The sequence below is a fragment of the Heterocephalus glaber genome, unplaced genomic scaffold, assembly GCF_053883595.1.
Source record: "Heterocephalus glaber isolate CG9 unplaced genomic scaffold, H.glaber_assembly_v1.0 deba00001606, whole genome shotgun sequence".
NCBI lineage: Eukaryota > Metazoa > Chordata > Mammalia > Rodentia > Bathyergidae > Heterocephalus > Heterocephalus glaber.
The window spans coordinates 40,102,970-40,125,115 of record NW_028258377.1 but is presented as its reverse complement, the minus strand read 5'-3'; the positions used below and the strand labels follow the sequence as shown (position 1 = coordinate 40,125,115).

General features: G+C 41.6%; 1 protein-coding gene and 1 pseudogene across 19 annotated transcripts in view; one reads left to right on the top strand and one right to left on the bottom strand.

Moving 5' to 3' along the window:
* Lyrm7 (LYR motif containing 7) overlaps positions 1 to 22,146 on the top strand; it is a 264,174-nt gene that overhangs the window by 49,940 nt on the left and 192,088 nt on the right. For 8 of the 19 annotated variants that reach the window (XM_087194596.1, XM_087194594.1, XM_087194593.1 and 5 more), the window contains exons 2-4: positions 6,761 to 6,836; positions 8,680 to 8,750; positions 14,222 to 14,303. In XM_087194596.1, coding sequence (XP_087050722.1) covers positions 6,761 to 6,836; positions 8,680 to 8,750; positions 14,222 to 14,303 — 229 coding nt within the window. Of the gene's footprint in view, positions 1 to 4,663; positions 4,844 to 6,760; positions 6,837 to 8,679; positions 8,751 to 14,221; positions 14,304 to 19,135; positions 19,673 to 22,146 lie in introns of those variants that run through there. The other 11 variants (XM_087194591.1, XM_087194590.1, XM_021241795.2 and 8 more) reach the window with 10 other exon arrangements.
* On the bottom strand, positions 19,634 to 21,594 carry LOC106010501 (protein FAM161A pseudogene; annotated as a pseudogene).

Here is a 22,146-nt window from a genome sequence, read left to right as displayed (position 1 = left end):
ATTATTTCCTTATCAGTTCAGGCTGGCCTTGAACTCACTATGTAACCCAGGCTGGCCTCAAACTCCACTCCACGATCCTCCTACTTCAGCCCCTCAAGTGCTGGGCTTCCAGGCCTGCACCACCATACCCAGCCTCTTTGGTTCTTTTATAAAGTGTTGACTTCATATTTTGTCCATGTTCTCACTTTTCATTTTGGAGTCTATTTCCTTCTCATCAAAGTTACTAAGGACCTCCACTTCCTCCACTTGAAGCCTTAGCACCATTTGCACTGTTGACCATTCCCTCCCTACTTCCTCTCCAGATGCTGTTTTCTCCTTCACAGTGAGCCTCCAGTTCCACACCTCTCAATGGGCTCTGCTTCTGTAGCTAACAGCTTCCAAGTGTCCATATTTTTTTTTTTTGATACTGGGGATTGAACTTGGGACCTTGCGTTTTCGAGGCAGGTGGTGGAACCACTGAACTAATCCCAAGCCCCTCCACGTGTCCATATTTAAAAACCTTAACTACACCTCCTGAGCTGCCCCATTATGACACCTGACCACTTTGTCTTGGAAAAATTATTGATAGTGTTTTCCCGTAGTCTCAAAAGTGTCCCATTTTTTACTTTTGCTATTAAAGACATTACCGATACACTTGGTGAAATCTAAGTACAGTGATGTCTATAAATGGGACAACAGGTTTGAAATCGTGTTAATTGCCTTTCATGACCACTTCAAAATCACCCAAATCAAATGGTCCGGGTGGGGCCCTCTAAATGTTTCTGGGGAACACACTTGCTGCTGGCCCTTGAACCATTTATTCCAGATCACTGATACCGATACAAGGGAATGTTCTGGAAGGAAAAACCCACTGATGCATTCAGCGGTACAGGTGTATCTGTCTGCAACTTCCTCCCAAATGGTTCAGAAGGGAGAAATGCCTGCAGACAGGTAAGCAGACAGGAAGGGATAAAGTAATTTTAGTAAAAAGTATATACAATTTCTATGTATTTTCCTTGCAATTTTTCTGTAAATCTGAAATTGTAAAAAAAAAAAAAAAAAGTGTGCTGCTCTACTCAAAGCTAATCCAGAGGTTGAAGCAGGAGGATCTTCGGAGGCCAGGAGTTCAGGGCCAGTCTGAGCAACATAGGAAGGTCTTGTCTTTAAAAAAGAGTATGGGGTGAAGGGCGCACAGGTAATGGGGAAAAAAATAAGAACCAAGATATATCATGTACAGGTACAAACACCCAAGATAAATGTAAATGAATTGGATACCTAAAATGTACCAATAAAATGTACCAGTAGGGGCTGGGGATTTAGCTCAGTGGTTTCATCACCTGCTGTGCAAGCGCAAGGACTTGCATTCGATCCCCGGTACCAAAACAAACAAACAAACAAACAAACAAAAAGTACCAATAAAATTAATTTAAAAATTAAAAAAAATTTTTAAAAAAGTATGTGTGCTATTTTGGATAATAAATAATAAGGTCAAATTTCACTAGGTCCAAAGGCTGTACCATCTATGATGACCCAAGTACCTATCTACTATTTACCTTTCCCCTTCATTCCAGATTAGTCTAAAAGATGCATTACTGATTACTCACCACCTACCTCTACTGTTTACCAGGCACTTGAAATTCATTTTTACTCCCTCTGCAACAAGCCAAAATGTCTCCTTGCAGCATTCTGTATCTACTACACCAAGCCAAACCTTGAAATCATCCTTTACTCATCTCCCTGTGCTTGCAAGAGATGTCATTATCCTACTCTTGATTCCTCTACTCCCACTGCTCTACCCCAGCCACTGTATCTCTTGCTTAGAGTGCTTGAGGGGGCTCCTAGCTGGAGAGCCTCTCTGCTTCCACTGTAGTCATCTGCCACACAGCAAAAATGATCTTTGTAAAATAGAAATCGTGATGTCTGCTGGTAATATTCCAAGGCATCCCTTCCCGCCACAGAATAAAATCCAAAGTCCTTACCTTGGCCCCTAGGTCCCAAGGCGATAAGCCTATGGCTGCTTCTCCAACCTCATTTCCTTCCGTTTCAACTTTATGACTGGCTTCACCCAAACTGAGTGTGGTGAGTGGAATATGCTCCTGTTCTAATTCCTGAAGCCTGTGAATGTTGCCTTACACAGAAGAGGGATTTGCAGATGGCATTAGGTTAAGGATCTCAAGGCAGGGAGGTTTCTTGATGATCCAGGTGGGCCCAGCTGTGATCACTGTTGGACGTGATGGAGGGAAGTGACAGAGAAGATGTGAGGATGGACGAAGGTGTGAGCCAGAGATTTGGAAATGCTCCATGGTGGGCCTGGATGAGGGAAGAGGCCATGAACAAGGAGCGTTCTGGAAATCATAAGTCAGATTGCGTTCTCCTTTGCTAAAATCAAGGCATCAACAGGGCTGCATGCCGGGATCCAGTCACTTGGCTTCTCTGGAAGCCAGAGACTGCCTGTTGGCCTTGGTTTGTTGCCGCTTCCTCTTGCAGGAAGGAAGGAGAGGAGGCCAGCAGCAGAACATCTTCCAATCTCTCCCTGTCTCTGCTTCCTTCTTTCACCGGTAAGCACTTTCATAGGACTCACTAGACAGTCCAGGGTAATCTTCCCATCACAAGGTCCTTACTTTAATGAATCACAGCTGCAAAGCCACTTTTGTTATATAAGGTAATGGAGTCAGGGCTTCTGGGGATGTGAACGTAGACATCTTCAGAAGGGCCTCATTGACCCACTGCATAGCTCCATGAACTTGCATGTTGAACATGTTGGAAATTTCTGTTCACTTTTGGCCCCTGTATTTTGAGACAAAGACAAACCAGGACATGTTCCTAGAACAACCAGAATGGTAAACAGCCACCTCATTAGTGGAACAGTTGAAGGAACCATACAGGTTTATCTAAGAGATGATAAGTCACAAAACTGAACTGATTTTGGCATCATAGGAACTATATTTTCAAATATCAGCAGATTTGAACCTTTGATTAACTGAATACAGGATCCTAGTTAGCCAGAAATGATTACAACCATTTTTGAGAAATTGGTTTATAATCATAAAGTGAAATAGACAACAAGAACATCTTTTATTGTCAGCATTCAGAAGGGACTACAACACAATATCACAAGATCATCTAATTTATTGTTTTTTGGATAAAAGACAACATCCAGACATAAACGCTTTGGTTATGTTAAATTCTCTTCTGCAGCCAGGTGTGGAGGTACAGGCCTATAATCTCAGTACCCTGGGAGGCTAAGGCAGGAGGACTGCACTTTAGCTATGTAGTGAGTCTGTAAAAAAAGGCTGGGGAGATAGCTCAGTGCAAAGGTCCAGAGTTTAATCCCTAGTGAAAGGGGAAAACAAAAACAAAAACTCTTCTGCAAATCTAATGTACCTAGGTAATTATTTAAAAATCAACTATTATCCCGCTGTTCTCATGATGATTTAAAATACAGTTAACAATTTGAGGCCTGGTGATGCATACCTGTAATCCCAGCACTTAGGAGGCTGAGGCAGGATTGCTTTGAGTTCAAGGAGACCTTGTCTCAAAAAAAAATTATACAGGGCCAGGGATTTAGCTCAATGGTGCCACACCTGCCTGACAAACACAGGGTCCTGAGTTTGATCCCCGGTACTACAAAAAAAAAAATGTATACACACACACACATATAAAATGATATAGATCATAGAGAAGAAAAAGGGTCATAGAGATCTATTGGTCCAAATCTTTCGTTTTTAATAAAAAGCAGTTTTACCTAAGTTAACCCGAAGGGGGGGGGGTAGGGGCGGGGAAATAATGCTTATGAAGTAGGAAGATTGAGATTTTTCCTGATGGTTGCAAGTCCTAAGTTAAAATGTACTTAAATAAGTATTTTGTGATTGTTTATGAATATGATGCAGCTAATAAATTAGACATTTTCTACTCCTGCGAAACCAGAGTAGGCCAAGCAGGCAGGATATATAGGTGGTGAGAATAGTCTTGGGGATCAGGCATAGCATTTGTATCTCAGACCTCTATTTACTAGCCATGTGAACTTGAGAAAGTAACCTCGGGGGGGGGGGGCGGGGAATAAATGAGGAAATGTACAAATTATAAGTTTTATAAGTCAGCATTCCAATCAATGCCCGCTGTAGTTGTTAGGGCTTGGGACTTTTTTTTTTTTTTTCCGGTACCGGGGATTGAACTCGGGTCCTTGCGCTTACACAGCAGGTGGCGAAACCACTGAGCTAAATCCCCGGCCCCCTAAGAATCTGGGACATTGTGTGCATATTTCCAAGGACGAATTCACAACTAGGAGCGGTTAAAATACGGGCTCGTGGGCCGGGGATTTAGCTCAGTGGTTTTGCTGCCTGCTGCGCAAGCGCAAGAACCCGAGTTCGATCCCCGGTTCCAAAAAAAAAAAACCCAAAAAAACCAAACAAATAAAATACGGGCTCCTTAACAGACTACCATAAGTCCCAAACTGGAGGAAATCACATGTAAGTTATCACATGTACATTATGCGCCAAAGTAATTCATTTATTACTAAACCCCATACGGCACCAGAAACTCTCCACACCGGAAATGACTTTGCCCCTAGAAAACATGGCTTCCAGGTCATTTCCGTTCTCCTGTGGCCCGTAATTGCGCCCCGCGCCTTCTCGCGGTTTTTCAATTACCACTTGCTAGTGAAGTCCCTCGAGGAAGCTTTTCGAGGAAGGCGGGGGGGGGGGGGAGACTACGAAGGAGATGCTGCATGGTGATTGGTTGCGCAGCGTGAGGCTCGCGAGGTGGACGGCAGTGCCAGGATGTGATTGGTTGTCGAGAGGCGGGGCGACTCGACCGTGGAGAGGCGGCAGCCACCAGAGAGAGAGCCATGGGTCAGGCTGCCAAGGTGACAGGGCCTGGGGAAGGAGTGGGAGCGGTGCCCATGGGGAGGGTTAGTCCGTGGCCCGGCGAAAGGTGTGTCCAGTGTCTGCCTGGGGCTCAGGATCCTCCGCGAAGGCCGTGGACAGCCTGAGGGGCCGTCGGGGGTTTGCGCAGGTGCGGAGCGGGCGGCCGGGGCGGCCGGGTGGGTCCCGCTCGGGAGGCCCCTGTCCTGCCCCTTGCTTCTCCGCCAGGCTGTGCGTCTCGGCATCTTTCCACATCCCTGGGAAGTAAGGAAGATGCCACAGGCAGTCCTGCGGGCGTGGGGGCGCACACCTGTAATCCCAGCCCTCCGGGAGGCTGAGGCGGGAGGACTGACTTCCAGTCCCGGCCGGGAAATAAAGTAAAAGAAAATAAGAAAGGCTGTGGGTAAAGCTCAGTGACAGCGCTCCAGCGGGTTAGATCTCCAGAATAAGAACAACGATGATGATGATGGTGATGCGCACCTGAGCTACACCCAGCCAGTGAGGTGGAGCAGTTGCTCGTCACAGCAGAAGGTGCCCAGAAGAGATACGGCAGAGAGCTGGAGGTTTCCCAGGTAGCCCGGGCTGGCCTCTAACTCGTGGCCATCTTTCTGCCTCGTCCTCCCAAGTAATAGGATTACAAATGTGCACCGCCACACCTGGCTAGTTGCGGGGTTGGGGGGGCGGGGTTCCGGGGATCGAACTCGGGACAGTGCGGTGCCACTGAGCTAAATCCCCGGCCCCTAGTTGCTGGTTTTTGTGCTAATGGAGTCACATTTCTTTCCTTTATTTATTTAATTAATTATTTATTTATTTTTGTGGTGCTAGGGCTTGAATGTGGGGGCTTGCACGCATTAAGAACAACACAGAGTTCAAAGCCAGTCTGAACTACCTAGCAGGACTCTGTCTCAAAAGCATAAATAAGTAAATAAAAAAAATAGAGACCCAAAGACAGGCCACCTTGGGAGAACAATAGTACCTTTTTGGACTTAAAAGTAAGAAATGGCTGCAGTCTATCTCTCGTGCATCTTGGAAATCTGTTTTACCAAATGCCAGGCTATTTTCACTCCTTTTTATCTCTTTTCACAGACTTAGGATATTCCTGAGTCTGAGGATTCCAGTCCTCTGCTTAGAAATTGCAATTAAATGTGCCTTAATTATCTGAAGCGTCTTGCTGGGCTCTGTTAAAAAAGCTCTTAGTCAGGAGCTGTGGTCCATGCCTATCACCCTAGCTCTCTGGGAGGCTGAGGCAGGAGTATCAGAAGTTCAAGACCAGCCCACAGCAATTAGTGATTTATCGAGACCTTGTCTCCAAATAAGAAGAAGGGGCTAGAGATACAGCTTAGTGTAAAGGCTCTGAGCTCATGCCTGGTGTTACCAAAAAGAAAAAGAGAAAGTCATGATTTTGTGTATTTGTGTGAACGATTTTAAGAGCAGATGAAAGCTTCAATCAATTAAGAAAGACGAGAAGAAATAGTGTATGTGGGCCAGGGATTTAGCTCAGTGGTTTCGCCGCCTGCTGCGCAAGTGCAAGGACCCGAGTTGGATCCCTGGTACCAAAAAAAAAAAAACAGTGTATGTACTAAACTGGTAATGTTGACTACCTTATACTGGCTTTGGCAGAATTATTAACTTTTTAAATAGCTTTCCCTCTTTTTTTTTTGCTGGGGATTGAACCTAAGGTCAGCACATACTAAGCACTTTCTCTACCACCAAGCTATACCTGCAGTGCCTAAAAGTTTTTAAACTTAAGTCATACAGGGAAAGTTATTTTGGCAAATCCTAGTTTTCACTACATAGTCTGAAAAATAACTTAAGATACAAACAGAAAAAGAATACTGTTTAAATACTGTTTGATCCTTATAATACAATTACGTAAATTGTGCATTTTCTTCTTTTGATGTCTGAATTGGTTTTCTTAGCAGGTTTTACAGCTCTTTAAAACACTGCACAGGACTAGACAACAAGTTTTTCAGAATGATCCAAGAGCTTTAGAAGGTAAATAAATATATATTCTTTACCCCTTTGCAATAAATCCATTCTTCAGGTAGCTGCTATTCTGAGGAACCCTGCTTCTGTGGTCAAGGGCATTTTATGGACTGTTACTGCCCCCTCCCAATAGTGTATTTTATAAAGATTAGCTTACATTATATCTCTTGAGCCATGTACTACTTAAAGAAAAAATTTAAAAGATCAAGTTTTTGTAAAGAATCAGCAAATAGGAGCCAGGGATTATAGCTCAGTCGCGCCGTGTCTTCCTAGCAAGCACAAGGTCCTGAGTTTGATCCCTGGTACCAAAAAAAGAAAAAAATAAATAAATTGGGCACCATGGTGCAAGTCAGTAATCCCCACATTCTAGAGGTCAAGGCAGGAGGATCACAGCAAGTTCGAGGCCAGCCTGCACTACATAGAACCTGTCTCAGATAAACAGATTGGCTAATAAAGGAGAGATGAGAGAGTTTTAGTGTTCTGCCCTGCTTGCTTTATGTTCAGGTTGTTAGTCCCATTTCTCTGTTAGGTAACTGAATGTTCACTCTCTAGGCCCAGACAATTCATACTGTTAATGGACTGAGTCAGTGTAGAAGTGAGCAGCTGTCAGAGAGGCTGCAGCCCAAACATTGCCAAGTTTGTTTGTTTGTTTTGTTGGGGTTTTTTTTGGTATCGGGGATTGAATTCAGGTCCTTGTGCTTGCACAGCAGGCGGCCAAACCACTGACCCAAATCCCCGGCAATGTTGCCAAGTTTGACACCTCCCTGTTTTGAGTAGTTTCTATCTTGCTTGGAAGTCTTCACTTTAAACCTTAGGTTTGGCATTCGTCTGTTCAGCTTCAAGCTTCATAAACCCTGAGACCTTAAGAGGACACCTGGGAAGGTGTCCCCACTGCCCCTAGGGATTCAGGTTTTTGTAATTCATCAGAAATAACTTGTTAAATGTTAAGATACACATGTAGGACATACTCTACATAGATTCCTGTTTTAATTCTCATATCAGTTTTGCCAAATAGTTGCTATTATAATTCATTTTTTTGCATTTGAGGAAACTGGCAAAATATGGAAAGATTTTCCCTACATCATCATACTTAGGAAACAGTGGAGCTGGGTTGATTCCAAAGCCCAGGCTCTTCATATTGAAATGTGAGGAGCACAGAAGGGAGTTTTTATGGCTGTCTTCTACCAACACAGCATGTTTCTGGCTTTAAACTTTTTAAGTGAAATAATTTTAAGAACAGCTAACATTTATTCCATATTTACTGAGGACTTGATTGTTTTATAAATGCTCAAAAAACACTAAGGGTGATCACAGTAGACTAAATTTTGCTGGTGAAATGGTACCATAGTCTCAGTAGTGTGTATAAGCAAATGTTTTATTTATCACTTGGATTACATGTCAGCCAAGACACTTAAAATTTCATATATATATATATATATATATATATATATATATGTATATATCTTCGCTGCTATATCTTTGTCTCTGTGTGTGAATATAGTTTAACATTGTTGTATGTATTTTTTGCCATTTTAAAAAGCATTTAATGTAAATTCTTAGATTTATAAATAAAGCGTTAATTTGGGTTTATTAGAATTCAGTGGCTATAGGTACCCAAATGATGTTGAGAGTAAGAAAAATATTAAAATGCTAAAAGTTTCTTTTTTTTTCACAAATTTCCTAGTCTGTCTGAAGCTCTCCATAAGACTTAGTACGTTTATAATGCTTTGTTTTACCTGAGGGCAAATCTATGCCAGGGAAGTAGACATTCATAAAGAATGGCGTGTGAATTACTGGGATGGGGATTATAAATTAGGAAAACAAGTAACTCTATGTATTTTTCTCTCCCTAGCAGCCAGAATAAAGATTAATGAAGAATTCAAAAGTAATAAAAGTGAGACTTCTCCTAGGAAAATAGAAGAGGTACGGTAATGGAGTTTTTAGTTACAGTAAAACTTTTGTCATAGAGGAAATGATGACAGTGGTGGGGTCTGTACAGTCAGACCCATTGAGTGGTGCTTGCCGCCTTCATGGAGGTCGGCAGCCCTCACTAGGTGGTGTGGATCACCCCTCAGAATCACCCGGACCACAGCAAGCTACCTGTGCAAAGCATGTGGGAGTAGCCATGCTCGAGCAAGACCTGCTGAGCCTACACCAAAACCCACATGGTTCTGTCTCCGCCTAAGGCAAGTGACCGAAACGAAGGAGAGCACTGTAGTAACTGGGAGCTACAGAAGAAACTTACACTCTTCTAGCTCAGCTAGGCAGTTCCATTTTTAAAATTTAAAAATTTTTAACTTTATTTTATTTTTGAGATGGGACTCACTGTTTATTCCAGTTTGATCTAGAGCTCCCGGCGACCCTCCTGGCTCAGCCTCCTGAGTACTGGGATTACAGGTGTGCACCACCACGCCTGATCAGGTTTTGTTTTTTTAATTTCTGTTGACAGAAGCACAAACAGCCACAGCTGATGAACAGTCCTATACTTGCATTTTGGTCACTTGCTCTAGTTGAAGACACTCTGCTGACACTAGTCTGTGAGCTCCTTTGTTCTCTTAATACATGGTATTGAAAAAAATGTTCAGTGATTCTTTTTCGGTATAAGATGTATTCTAGTTTATGCATGTTGTCTCTGAGCTTCCTATGTTAACTGTATAAAGGTAGGAAAAGGGACCTTAGATGGGGATTTAGCTCAGTGGTGCCGCTGCCTGCCTTGCAAGTGCAAGGTCCTGAGTTCAATCCCTGGTACCAAAAAAAAGCAAACTTTCAGCTGGGCTTGGTGGCTCATGCTTGTAATTCCAGCACTTGGGAGCCTGAGACAGGAGGGCCACCTGGAGTTTGAGGCCAGCCTGGGCTATATAGGGAGACCCTGTCGCAAAAAAAACCCACAAAAAACCAAAATAAATAAAGGGACCTTAGAAAGAAAATAAAAAACAGAAAACTATTTGCAGGAGTAGTTATGATTCTAAAAATCGGTTTGGTAAAAAGGAAGGCACAAATTAGGAGATGTCTTTCATGTTTAATAGAATTTCTATGAATTTAAAAATCTGATAAAAATGCATTTATATTAGTAGAGAAGAATACTTTTTTGGAGGGGTCCTGGGGAATGAACTCAGGGAACACTGAGCTACATCCCAGCCCATTTTTAATTTTGTTTGCAACAGAGTCTCAATAAGTTGTACAGGTTGGCCTTAGAATTACAGTCCTCCTGCCTCAGCCTCCCAGGTAGTGGCCATTAACAGCATGCACTACCATGCCTTGCTAAAATACTACTTTTGAAAGAGTAAATACCTGTAGTAAGCTAATGAGACAAAATGATACAGCCTAAGTATTTCCGCTTCCATAATATAAAAAGGGGAAAGATTTTACTTAAACAATCAGACAAACAGGGAATATATATTTATTTATGGCAGAAGTTAAGATGAATGTATAACCAACTCATAATGTGGAGAGAAGTTAAAGGATATATCAAGAAGTTTGGGGCCGGGGATTTAGCTCAGTGGATCCGCTGCCTGCCTTGCAAGCGCAAGGTCCCGAGTTCAATCCCCGGTACAAAAACAAAAAAACAAGCAAAAAAAGAAGTTTGTATGATTTGCTCTTCAATAGACTGATTAATAACATTTTGATAATTATTTTAAAATTTTGAAATTATGGTTCTTTTTCAGTCGAGTCACGCACAGTGGTGCGTATCTGTAGACTTTGCTACTTGGGAGGCTGAGGCAGGATAATCATTTGAACACAAGAGTTAGAAACCAGCCTGAACAATATCGCAAGACCCAATTCAAATAAATAATCTTTAGGCTGGGTGTGGTGGCGCATGCCTGTAATCCCAGCACTTGGGAAGCTGAGGCAGGAGGATTGCTGTGAGTTCAAGGCATCACCCTGTCTCAAAAAAAAAAAATTTTTTTTTGGTACTAGGGATCAAACTCGAGACCTTGCACTTGTGAGGCAGGTGGCAGAACCACTGAGGTAGATTCCCGGCCTCAGAAAAAAAATTTTTATAAAAATTGAGATCTGTTTATATCAGCTAAACTAGGAAAGTAAACTATCTTCCAAATTCACTTTACTTATAGAACATTAATTTTATATGTAATGGACATTTATTATGTAAATTGTATATTTTGTGCTTCCTACGACTCTCTAAATAGTCTGCAATCAAGTACTTAGTAGTGCTTAAGTAATTACATTCTCCTGTATTAGAGAGTTGATGAAATCAAGGTGCCAGTAGAAGACTAGTTCTCAAACTTGGTAGTCTGAACATGCCTTTATGGTCTTAAAAATTAAGGACCCAGAAAGCTCTCTAAATTGGGCCGGGGATTTAGCTCAGTGATTTTGCCACCTGCTGTGAAAGCGCAAGGACCTGAGTTTGATCCCCGGTACCAAAAAAAAAAAAAAGAAAGCTCTCTAAATCAATATTTACCATATTAAGAATTTAATCTGAGGGCCAGGGATTTAGTTCAGTGGCACTGCGCCTGCCTCGAAAGTGCAAGGTCCTGACTTTGATCCCTGGTACCAAAAGAAAAAAAAATAATTTAATCTGAGAATTTAGAAAATGTATTTGTTAATTCATTTTAAAATAATAATAAACGGGATGGCGATTTAGCTCAGTGGTTCTGCTGCCTGCCTCACAAATGCAAGGTCCTGAGCTTGATCCCCGATAGCAAAAAATAATAATAATAAACTCATTGTATGTTAGAAATAACCTGAGTTTATGAAAAATGGCTATATTTTCAAAAAACAATTGAGAAGAGTGACATTATTTTACAGTTTTTCAAATCTTGCCTTTTTTTTTTTTTGGCACCAGGGATCGAACTCAGGACCTTGCGCTTGTGAGGCAGATGCCAGAACCACTGAGCTAAATCCCCGACCCTCACTTTCTTTTTAATTGCAGTCCTAGGGATTGAACCCAGGGCCTTGCACATGCTAGCTAAGCACTCTAGTGCTGAGCTGCATCCCTATCCCTAAAAAAAAAAATTATCTTTTTTTTTTTTTTTTTTTTTTTTTGGAGACAAGGTCTTGCTGAGTTGCCCAGGCTGGCCTCATACTTGTAGTCCTCCTGCCTCAGCCTCCCAAGTAGCTGGGACTACAGGTGTGGGCCACATCCCCAGTACAGATCTTTTTTTTTTTTTTTTTTGGGTACTGGGGATCGAACTTGGGTCCTTATGCTTAAGGGGCAGGTGGTGGCACCACTGAGCTAAATCCCCGGCCCCCCAGTACAGATCTTAATGTCTGGCTCAATAGAAGTAGCAAAATTCTTGTACCGTCTTAATCTAGTACAATATGTTTTTTAGGTTCAAGTATATGAGGAAAATTCAGTCTCACACGGATATGTAGTTAGAAAAGGGTAGAAGTAGCTGGGTTTGGTGATGCATGCCTGTAATCCCAGCACTTGGGAGGCTGAGGCAGGAGGACTACAAGTTTGAGGCCAGCCTGGGCTACATAGTGAGTTCAAGGCCAGGCTGAACTACATAGTGAGACCCTGTCTCAAAAAACAAAAGAAAGAAAGAAAAGGGTAAATGTTTCTAATAGCCTTTTCAGGTAATTGTGAATATTCTTTGATATTACACTCTGACAAGTGGTAATTTCTTCAAGGTTAGTTGCTGTTATGCTAGACCAGTGGATGATTTTGGCTCTAGGATTCCCACAGACCATCTCCTGCTCAGACCGCTGATCCCCTCAGTTCCTTCTTTCTCGTCCAGCCTAAGATCTAGGGCTTGACTCCACTTCTGCACCTGCACGAGTAGAGGAGGGTGCTTTTCTCCTTTCCCTGCCCAGCCAGGCCCCTCCCTGGTATCAGGAGGGGAGGCTTCATTCGCCCACAGCCTTGGTGTCCACTAAATGGCTGCCCCTCATGCTCAGACCAAAAACTGGCACACAGTTTCTTTACTGCTCTCATTTCCCGTTTCCTACCTGTGACACATCTTACTGACTCAAACTTCAAAATATATCTGGAATTTGACCACTTGCCGTCCTCCCTGCCCCGTCAGTATCACCTGGTCTTTCCCTTTGACTGGGTTTTTTACCCGTACTCGACTATGACATCATATCCTGGTGATTTGGAAAATACAGGCTCACTAAGGAAGACTGGTCTTCCAAATGCCGATGTAGTTCTTTATATGATGCTGTGTCTTAAAGTTGCACCCATTAATATTGATACCCATTTCATCAGAAAGATCCTCAAGTATTATGAAGTTGTCAAGCTCACTGGAGTAGACTCGAGTTCTCCAGAATTCCAACTTTTGCTTGAAAGCTTGCATTTTATCATTGTCAGGAAACACTGTTAATTCTTTTCCTCCAGTGACATACTTATTTCATTCATGTTGAAGAAAATGTCTGCCAGATATCTGAGCCTGAGAAATCATAGTTTGTTGGCTTTTTCAGGTAAAAAGTTATATTTTCATAGAGAAAGCTCTACTTCTCCTCACCACACAAGCTATTGAAGGCGCTAGTATTCTGAAAATAATTTTGACTTCAAGGATCCCTGAGAGGATCTCAAAGTCCCTCTGGATTCTGCAGTTTGGAGAACCATTGTTTTAGTCTGGTTCTTCAGTGTGCCTTTGATGAGGTCTGAAAGTAAAAGAGAGTGGGTGCTTAGCTGAGGCCTACAGCCAGAGTTGGAGCCCAAGCGGTCCGAGTCTAAGCCAGCACTCCCTGCTGTTCAGGACATCATCCCACTCCCACAGGGTCTAGGCACTGGGATGTGGCGCAGTGGGAGAGCGCTTGCCGAGCATGTGTGAGGCCTGGGTTCAGTCTCCGACACTGCACAAACCTCCCTCCTGCCAGGACTTAGTTCAGTGGTGCCACCACCTGCCTCGAAAGTGCAAGGTCCCAAATTCAATCCCAGGTACCAAAAACCAAACCAAACCAAAACAAAAAACCTCCCCCCTGAGTATCCATTTAAATACATTTAAAAATATACATTATAATGAAAATACTCGATCTATTTTGGAACAAAATAAGAAATGGATAGATAAAAGTTAAAATTATACATATGTATGTCTGGGCTTTGTATACTGGCTGGATAGTTGCAAAATGTTGAAAAGCAGTATTGTTTATAAAAGAAGTCTAAGCTGGGAGTAGTGGTGCACGCCTGTAATCTCAGCACTCAGGAGGCCGAGGCAGGAGGATCGCCAGAAGTTTGAGGCCAGCCAGGGCTACATAGTGAGTTCATGGCAGCCTGGATTACATAGCAAGACCCTGTCTCAAAAAACCCAAAAACTGGGCTGGGGATTTAGCTCAGTGGTTCCGCCGCCTGCCTCAAAATTGCAAGGTTCTGAGTTTGATCCCCAGTACTCCCCCAAAAAACCCAAAAAATAAATAAATAAGATAAAAAGAATAAAAGTATAGTTTTCAAAACCAAAAGATTTATTTTGTTTGTTTGGATTTCTTAACAGCTGATGAAAATAGGTTCCGATGTTGAAGTGTTATTCAGAACATCTGTTATACAAGGTATTCACACAGGCCACAACACACTAAGTAAGTAAAACTAAAGAAAAATGAATTCTGTTTGTAATGGGGCTTGCAATATTGAAGATTTTCTGCGATTGCATTTTTTTTTGTTTTGTTTTGTTTTGTTTTGGTTTTTTTTGGTACTGGGGATCGAACTCGGGTCCTTGCGCTTGCGCAGCAGGCGGCGAAACTGCTGAGCTACATCCCCAGCCCAATTGCATTTGTTTGTTTGTTTTTATTTTAAATGAGGTCTCACTATATTGCCCAGACTAGCCTCAAACTCCTGGGCTCAAGTGATCCTCCTGCCTCAGCCTCCTGAAGGGTGACGATTGGAGAGATGCCACCAATTAAATGGCTCTTAATTATAGCACTTTTTTTGTTAATCCCAGCCCTTGGGAGGCTGAGGCAGAATGATTATAAGTTTGAGGCCAGCCTGAGCAATTTCGTGAGATCTGTCTCAAAGTAAAATTTGTTAAAAGGTGGAGAACGTAGGTCAGGGGCCAAGCTCTTACCTACCGTGCAGAAGACCTTGGCTTTGAACCCAGCACCACAGAAGAACAAAAGCTAACTACAGCATGTTTAATGTTGTGAGACAGCTTGATTTTGCCAGGTAGCATAGTAAACATCACAGGGCTGCAATCCAGGGCTGAATTATGAAATTTTGTTATACTAGATTTTTTTCATTTACATTTTTCATTTTAACTCCTGATTATATTGCAAAGCTACAGTTACAAAATACACAACAATTTTTATCATACTTGTTTGAGGTTCTTAATTTTTCTGGCATTATTTACACCTTATCTAGACTAATTCTGTTTCTTTACCTTTTGTTCTACAATTTATTAGTTGAATTCAAAAGAATTGGGACTGCAGGAAATGGAAATTTAGTTGAGAAGCCTCCATTTAATCTCAAGATTCCTGGCAGGGTTTCAGCAGAATCTCATTTTCATTCCCTAAAGTGTCCTTGGGGATAGCAACAAAAAAGGGATATTTAAAATTGTTGAACAGCTTTGGTTTTTTTGTGTTATTTTTTTGTATCAGGGATCAAACTTAGGACCATGTGCTTGTGAGGCAGGTGGCGGAACCACTGAGCTAAATCTGCAGTCTTGAACAGCTTTGTTTTTAAGCAGACTATTGAAGTATAGTGTACAAACAGAAAAGTACACAATTGATACCTGCATCGCTCAGAGAATTGTAACAAGGTGAAATGCCTGGCCAGCACCCCCTTCCGGCTATTATGACAGCATCACCAGTGTCCTGAAAGTCCCCTCTCCCTACCAGAGTAATCACTGTCCTGACTTTGAATGTGACAGGTTTTTCCTTTTTTTTTTTGGTACCGGGGGTTGAACTCAGGTCCTTGTGGTTGCATAGCAGGCGGCGAAAGCACTGAGCTAAATCCCCGGCCTCAATATGACAGGTTTTAAACTTCATATAAATGTGTTTTGAACTTTATACAAATGGATTCATACTAGATTTCTATTTGTTTGGCTTCTTTTTCTCAATATCTGTGAGATTGATGTATTTGCTGAGTACAGCAACGTTGTTATGAGTATCAGTTGAACACAGCTCAAATTTATCCTTGTTTGGGTTATTCCAATTTGAATATGATCAACAATGTTTCTATGAATAGTCTGGTGCCTTTTGGTGGAAAAAATGTGCATACACGCATATGCATATAAGATACTCTTTTCTGGGTTAGTTTATACATCAGAGTGAAATTTCTAGGTCCTAGAGTCTGTTTATTCAGCTAAGCAGTTCTCCGAAGTGCTTATACTAACTTACCCTCTGGCAGCAGCATCTAAGTGCTTCAGTTTCTTTGCGTCCTCACCAAAACTTGCTTTGTGTTTTATTTATTTATTTCTGATTTTTGGAGACAGGCTCTCACCATGTAGTACAGGCTGGCCTTGTGTAGCCCAAGCTGGCCTTGAACTTGTGATCCTCCTGCCTCAGCCTCCCAAATGCTGGGATCACAGGCATGTGCCACCATGTCTGATTGTGTGTCTTTAATTGTAGCCCTCTGGTGGATGTGCATTGTTATTACGTTGTGATTTCAATTTGCATTTCTCTGGTAACTAATGTAGCAATACCACTTTTCAGTTGTGGACCTTTGAATATTCTCTTTGATGAAGTACCTTTTCAAGTCTTTCGCCTGTTTTTCTAAATGATCGTGTGCCTTTTTATTATGGATTTGAAGGAATTTTTTAATTTTTTTTTTTTTTTTTGAGTCAGGATCTCACTGTGTAGTTCAGGCTGGGTTGAACTCACAGGGATCCTCTTGCCTCAGCCTGCCGAGTGCTGGGATTACAGGGACCCGCCACCATGCCTGACTGAAGGAATTCTTTGTATTTTCTAAGTGAAAATCCTTTGTTGGATATGTGTATTACAAGAATCTTCTAGTTTGTGACCTGTCCTTTCGCTTTTGTAATGTTATCTTTCAGTGAGAAGTTCTCTTTGAAATTTTTATTGAATGTTTGCAGTACACACTAAGTACATTCGTCGTGGGGAGTTGGTGCGTGTTCACAGCACATCTCCTTTCTTTTTCATCCCCCTCCCCTGCCACCCCTCCCCCATCTGTCGCTTGCCTTCCCATTTGAAAAAGATCTGTCTTCCTGTTTCCTACTGTCTGCCTTTTATTTTGCTCTTTAAGTTATTTTATACTTTGAGTTTCTCATCTAGGAGAAACCATGCACTATTTTTTTAAAAAATTCTTTTATTGGTACATTTTAGGTGTACAATACATTTACATTTATCATTGGGTGCTTGTACCTGAACATGATGCATCTTGGTTCTTATTTTTTCCCCATCACCTGTGCACCCTTCACCCCCTCCACCCTTCCCTATTTGCATAGATTTTGTTTCCATTTTTTCCTTTTCTCGTAATTTTTCCTTTCCCTTCTTCACTTTCCCCTTCCCTTCCCACCACCCCTACCCCTTTGGACCTTTTCTTCCTATTTCAAATTATCAGTTATTCGTTTTAATCATTTTAATCCTTATTTACACTTTCAGTTTCTCAAACTAGAGAAACTATTTGGTATTTACACGTGTGTCCTATTTATTTCACTTAAGAGGATGGCCTCAATATGCATCCATTTAGCTATAAATGTCTCTAGTTTCTCGTTCTTTATGGCTGAGTAGTACTCCATTTTATAAAAAAACCACATCTTCTTTATCCATTCTCCAGTTGATGGGCACTTGGGCTGTTTCCAAGCTTTTGCTATTATAAACTGTGCCACTCTAAACATGGATGCACATATATCTCTGTGGTATGATTCTTTTAATTCTTTTGAGAAGATCCCCAGCAGGGGAATAGCTGGGTCAAATGGAACCTCTAGCCCTTGTTCTCTGAGGTATCTCCATACTGATTTCCACAGTGGTTGCACCAGTCTGCACTCAACCATGCACTCTTGAAACTTGAGTGTCTGAATTATTTCACCTAACACTAAGGTCTCAGGCTGCATCCATTTTCCTACACATGACTCAAGTTTATCCTTTATAGCAGAGTAGTACTCCATTGAGAAGTTTTTTATTATAATGTAATCTGGTTTATCAATTTTTTTCCCTTTATGGTTAGTAGTATTTTTGAACCTTCTTAGAAATCTTTGCCTATCTCAGAAAAGGTCATGCAGAGAATCTCCTGTGCTTTCTTCCAAAGACTTTATTGTTTGTTTCTTTGTACATTTGGGGTTGATTTTTGTATATGGTGTGAGATAGGGATTGAGATTTATTTTTTGACATGTGACTATCCTTTTGGTACAGAATCATTTATTAAAAAGACCATTCTTTCCCCTACTGCCATACAGGTTTCCAAATAATTATATGTCTTCATCTGCTTATGGACTTTATAATCTCATCATTTAGTCTGCATTTCTGTTCTAGAGTCATATACTGTAGCAGCATAATTACTGCAAACTTGTCCATCTTTGTGTCTGATAGTATATGTCTTTTAGGGCTTTTTTTTTTGGTACCTTGGATCGAACTCAGAACCTTGCACTTGCGAGGCAGGTGGTGGAGCCACTGAGCTAAATCCCCGGCCCTGGGCTTTTAACATTATTTTTAGTTAACATGTCCGTGACAGGGCTGTAATTGCTGTCTCACCCCATCGCTCTGATTTGAATTCGACCACCCTGCCAGCTTGAGCCCCGTTAGGTATACCCATGACTGTCCCATTGAGTGGCTGATTTGGGTTATAGCCATTGTAAATGCATATTATATACACCACCAATGGGGTACTTATAAGATTTCCATGTTAAAATTTAGAGAATTATCGATAAGCTATTAACTTAATGAAATAAATATATTTGTTGTTGTGATAATTAAAAAAATTTCTTTTAAAGGAGGAAGGTTTATTTTGGCTCACAGTTTGAGAGGTTTCAGTCCATAATTAGCTGGCTCCAAGGCTCTGTGGCATGGCAGAGGGGCATCACAGAGGAGAAACAGTCCATAAAGGGGCAGGCAGAAGGCAGCAAAGCAGTGAAATAGCAAAGCAGAGGCAGCAGCAGAAATAATTTTTAAAAATTGGTGTGAATAGTTGTAATTAATATTTATATTGGAGCAGTATGTATTCAGAGTCAAGCAACTAATTAGATTTGGTCCATTTGTAGACTTTTTATTAATTTGACTGATTAAAAAGTGCTTAGACCAGTTTGTAGCACCGTGGTACAAGCCTCCCTTCCATGGGACAGTCGTGCTTGGACTGCTGGTGGTTGGTTCAAGCTGGCGGGAACGCATTAATGAGGATTTATCAGAAATTATTAGATCTTCATTTATAAGGGCAGCAAACATAGTTAATCTTAAATTTAAAATTTGTAGTCAGCAGTTTAAATTTTTTTTGTTATTTGTTTCATTTTTTAATTCTTTAGAGATCTGCAGCTTATTCCATGAAGCTTCACTTTAATACATAACCAAATTGCTACTTAAAGACCAGCCATTAAAAGCAGGTTATGAAAGTAATATTTTGAGAAGTGGATTATCAGCATGTTCTTCATCAAGTTTATATGCTTCATCGCAAAGATTCATGCTCAAGTTTTAAGAAAAATCACTTCCTTGGCTGATTTGATGAAGCTGTCAAAGAAACAGTATGTCTCAATAGTTATATGACAGTGGAAACGAAGTCTGTGTAAATAGGGAAGGGTGGATGGGTGAAGGGCGCACAGGTAATGGGGAAAAAATAAGAACCAAGATCCATCATGTACAGGTACAAGCACCCAATGATACATGTAAACGTATTGTATACCTAAAATGTACCAATGAAAGAATTTAAGCAAAAAAAAAAAAAATTATATGACACATAAGAAAACTGGACTGTAAATCTGGGAGCTAAAGATGTTAAATCAAGACAAAAAGGCTGACAATAGCTCTTAAATTCCAATAAACACAGCCTGAGAAACTCTTTCAAATAGTAGTGGCTTCATTTTTAATTTTTCATCTCTTCTAGTTCTTGTCGGTGTTCTCTCGTCCTTTCCCTTTCACTCTTTCTGACAGCTTGTTCTCGTCCTGTGGATGACACTGTGGGCACTGCAGGTCTGCAGCCCCAAGACGTGGTCTTTGCAGTTGCACTTCTTCCTGGTGACTATGCCTTGGAGACAGACAAGGGCAATGTGTTTCTTTCACATTTTCTTCATTTGCCAAAACATTCTCTCTTTCAGCGGATTTACTTGAGGATGCACAAACATTAAGTGGTCTGCGGACAGTGGGGAGTTTTGGATACTTGTGTTCTGAGAAGTGTTTCTTATACTCCTCAGGAAGGCTTTCAACATTGGGAGTCTGGGACCTCGCCTTGTGTTTATTCCTTAATTTTCTAGCCTGTTCAGGACCCTTGAGGTTCCTGACATGTTTGTGACCTGGTTTATAAGGCAGAGGGGATGAGTTCTGTAAAAGCTGTTGGGCTCTCAGTTGGGTCCTAAGGTTTCTAAGGAGCTCTTCTTTTAATTTCTCACTGGTAGCTGAACTGTAAACAGATGGAGGTATGGGTCTGGCTTTAAATCGATGTTTCCTTTTAGGCTTATACAAGTCTCTCAGTTGCTTTTCCCGGCCGCTTGCCTCTGTTCCTTGCAATGAATGTAAACGGCTTCTGGGAGGCCAAAAGAGTTTCTTTGTTTTTCTCCTTCCTAGCCCGCCGCCTCCTTTATTTTGCTTAACTAGCTCATGGTGAAGGGGAAGACGGACACTCCCAGGAACTGGATGGGCTCGGGATTTCCTCTCACCCTCTGAGTCTTCTTCGCTTTTGAGCAGTTCATGTACTATTTCGATACCTGACTTAGATGTCATGACCTCTTCTTTTTTCTTCTGTCCTCTAATCACCGTTTGAAAAGGTACAGGTATTGTCATTGTGGGCACCCGTTTTTTGGTTCCTCGTTTTTCAGCTACTTGGAAGTCAGTATCTTCACTCTGAATATAATCTTCAACACAAAAGCTTGTCCACACGTTGCTGATGAGCTCCTTAGTGTACATCATCATTTTGTTTTTCCTGGGATGCTCTTTTTCTAGGTTGGGCAAACTTCTTCCGAAGTATACAAGGAGGAAGACTGGCCTAAGTGTGGCTTTGCAAGTAATGTCATTAACAGGACAGGGCGGCAGGAGTTATTTTCTGATACAGAACTGAAGAGTTGCTAGGAACATCTTCCCTGATGGTTACTGGCTGAACTCCCTTTAAATTTAATTTATTCTGGTACATTTTCTCTAATTTTGCCATAGTTTCTATGTGAGCTGCCTTCAGCTCTTCTAGTTCCTTGAAATACTCTTCATTAAAGTGGCACATATCAGAAAAGCTCACAATGTCGCCACAGTTTATGCCTCTTTCCAGCACAGAAAAGTTGGTGTTAGAATTAGTCGACGCCCGGCCGGACCGCGACACCTTCTTCTCCTACTTCTCCTGCAAGGCCCCGTTAAAGGGTCTTCACGCTGGTACTGGGCGACCCACGGTCCGCTCCGGTGTTGGGATTGACCTGCTGGTGGAGACTGGCCGCTGCCTGTCTCGCCTCCTGGTGTCGCCCGCCCCCGAGGCTCAAGCGCCAGCGCTGGCCCGGGGTGGGTAAGCAGTTTTAATTTTAATAATAATCTTTAGAGCTGTGTAACAGCTGTCTCAGCCCCGCCAATAAATGAATGAATGAGTGAATAAAATTAAATTAAAAAGCACTGGGGATTAGCTTAGTGTTCCCTGGGTTCAACCGCAGTACCGCTTAAAAACAAAGCACTAGGAAGCTCTTTTCTTCACATGTGTTTTGAAACTTCTGCCTTTTGTTTACCTACGTTTGGCGTACTATCTTAAGTATTCTGAGACAGGTTAATGTGATTCCACGGACATCTGAGGATTCCCCATTGTGCTACACACTGGGATTTAGGCAGAACAATGGCCTGGCACATCGAGTCCTGTCCTTAGGGAACTGGGGATGGGCATAGAGAACTGATAATCAAGCCCCAAGCGATGAGGCAGTGGCATTGTTGAGGCCCCATGTGGAGCGCCAAACCCAAACTCAGGGTCAGGGAGGAGGTGTTGGAAGAAAACCCTTCTGTGTTATCAGCTCTGTAGTTCTGACTTAAGTTTAGATTTATGTACCTGATATATTTAGCAACATTTCTGTAACTTCTGAGTGAAATATTTGGGTGCCCTATAAATTATTTATATCAAAAATATCTCTAATTATCACACCATTATAAACTGTGCTATCTGTAATTTTTTTTTTTAAATTTTGGCCTACATTTTTTTTGGTGGTATTGGGGATTGAACCTAAGGCGTTTGCACCATGTTACGTCCCCAGGTTTTTAAAAAATTTTTTATTTTGAGACAAGGTCCTGCTAAGTTGCCCAGTCTCGCCTTAAACTTGTGATCCTCCTACCTTGACCTTTCAAATAGCTGAAATTACAACCATGT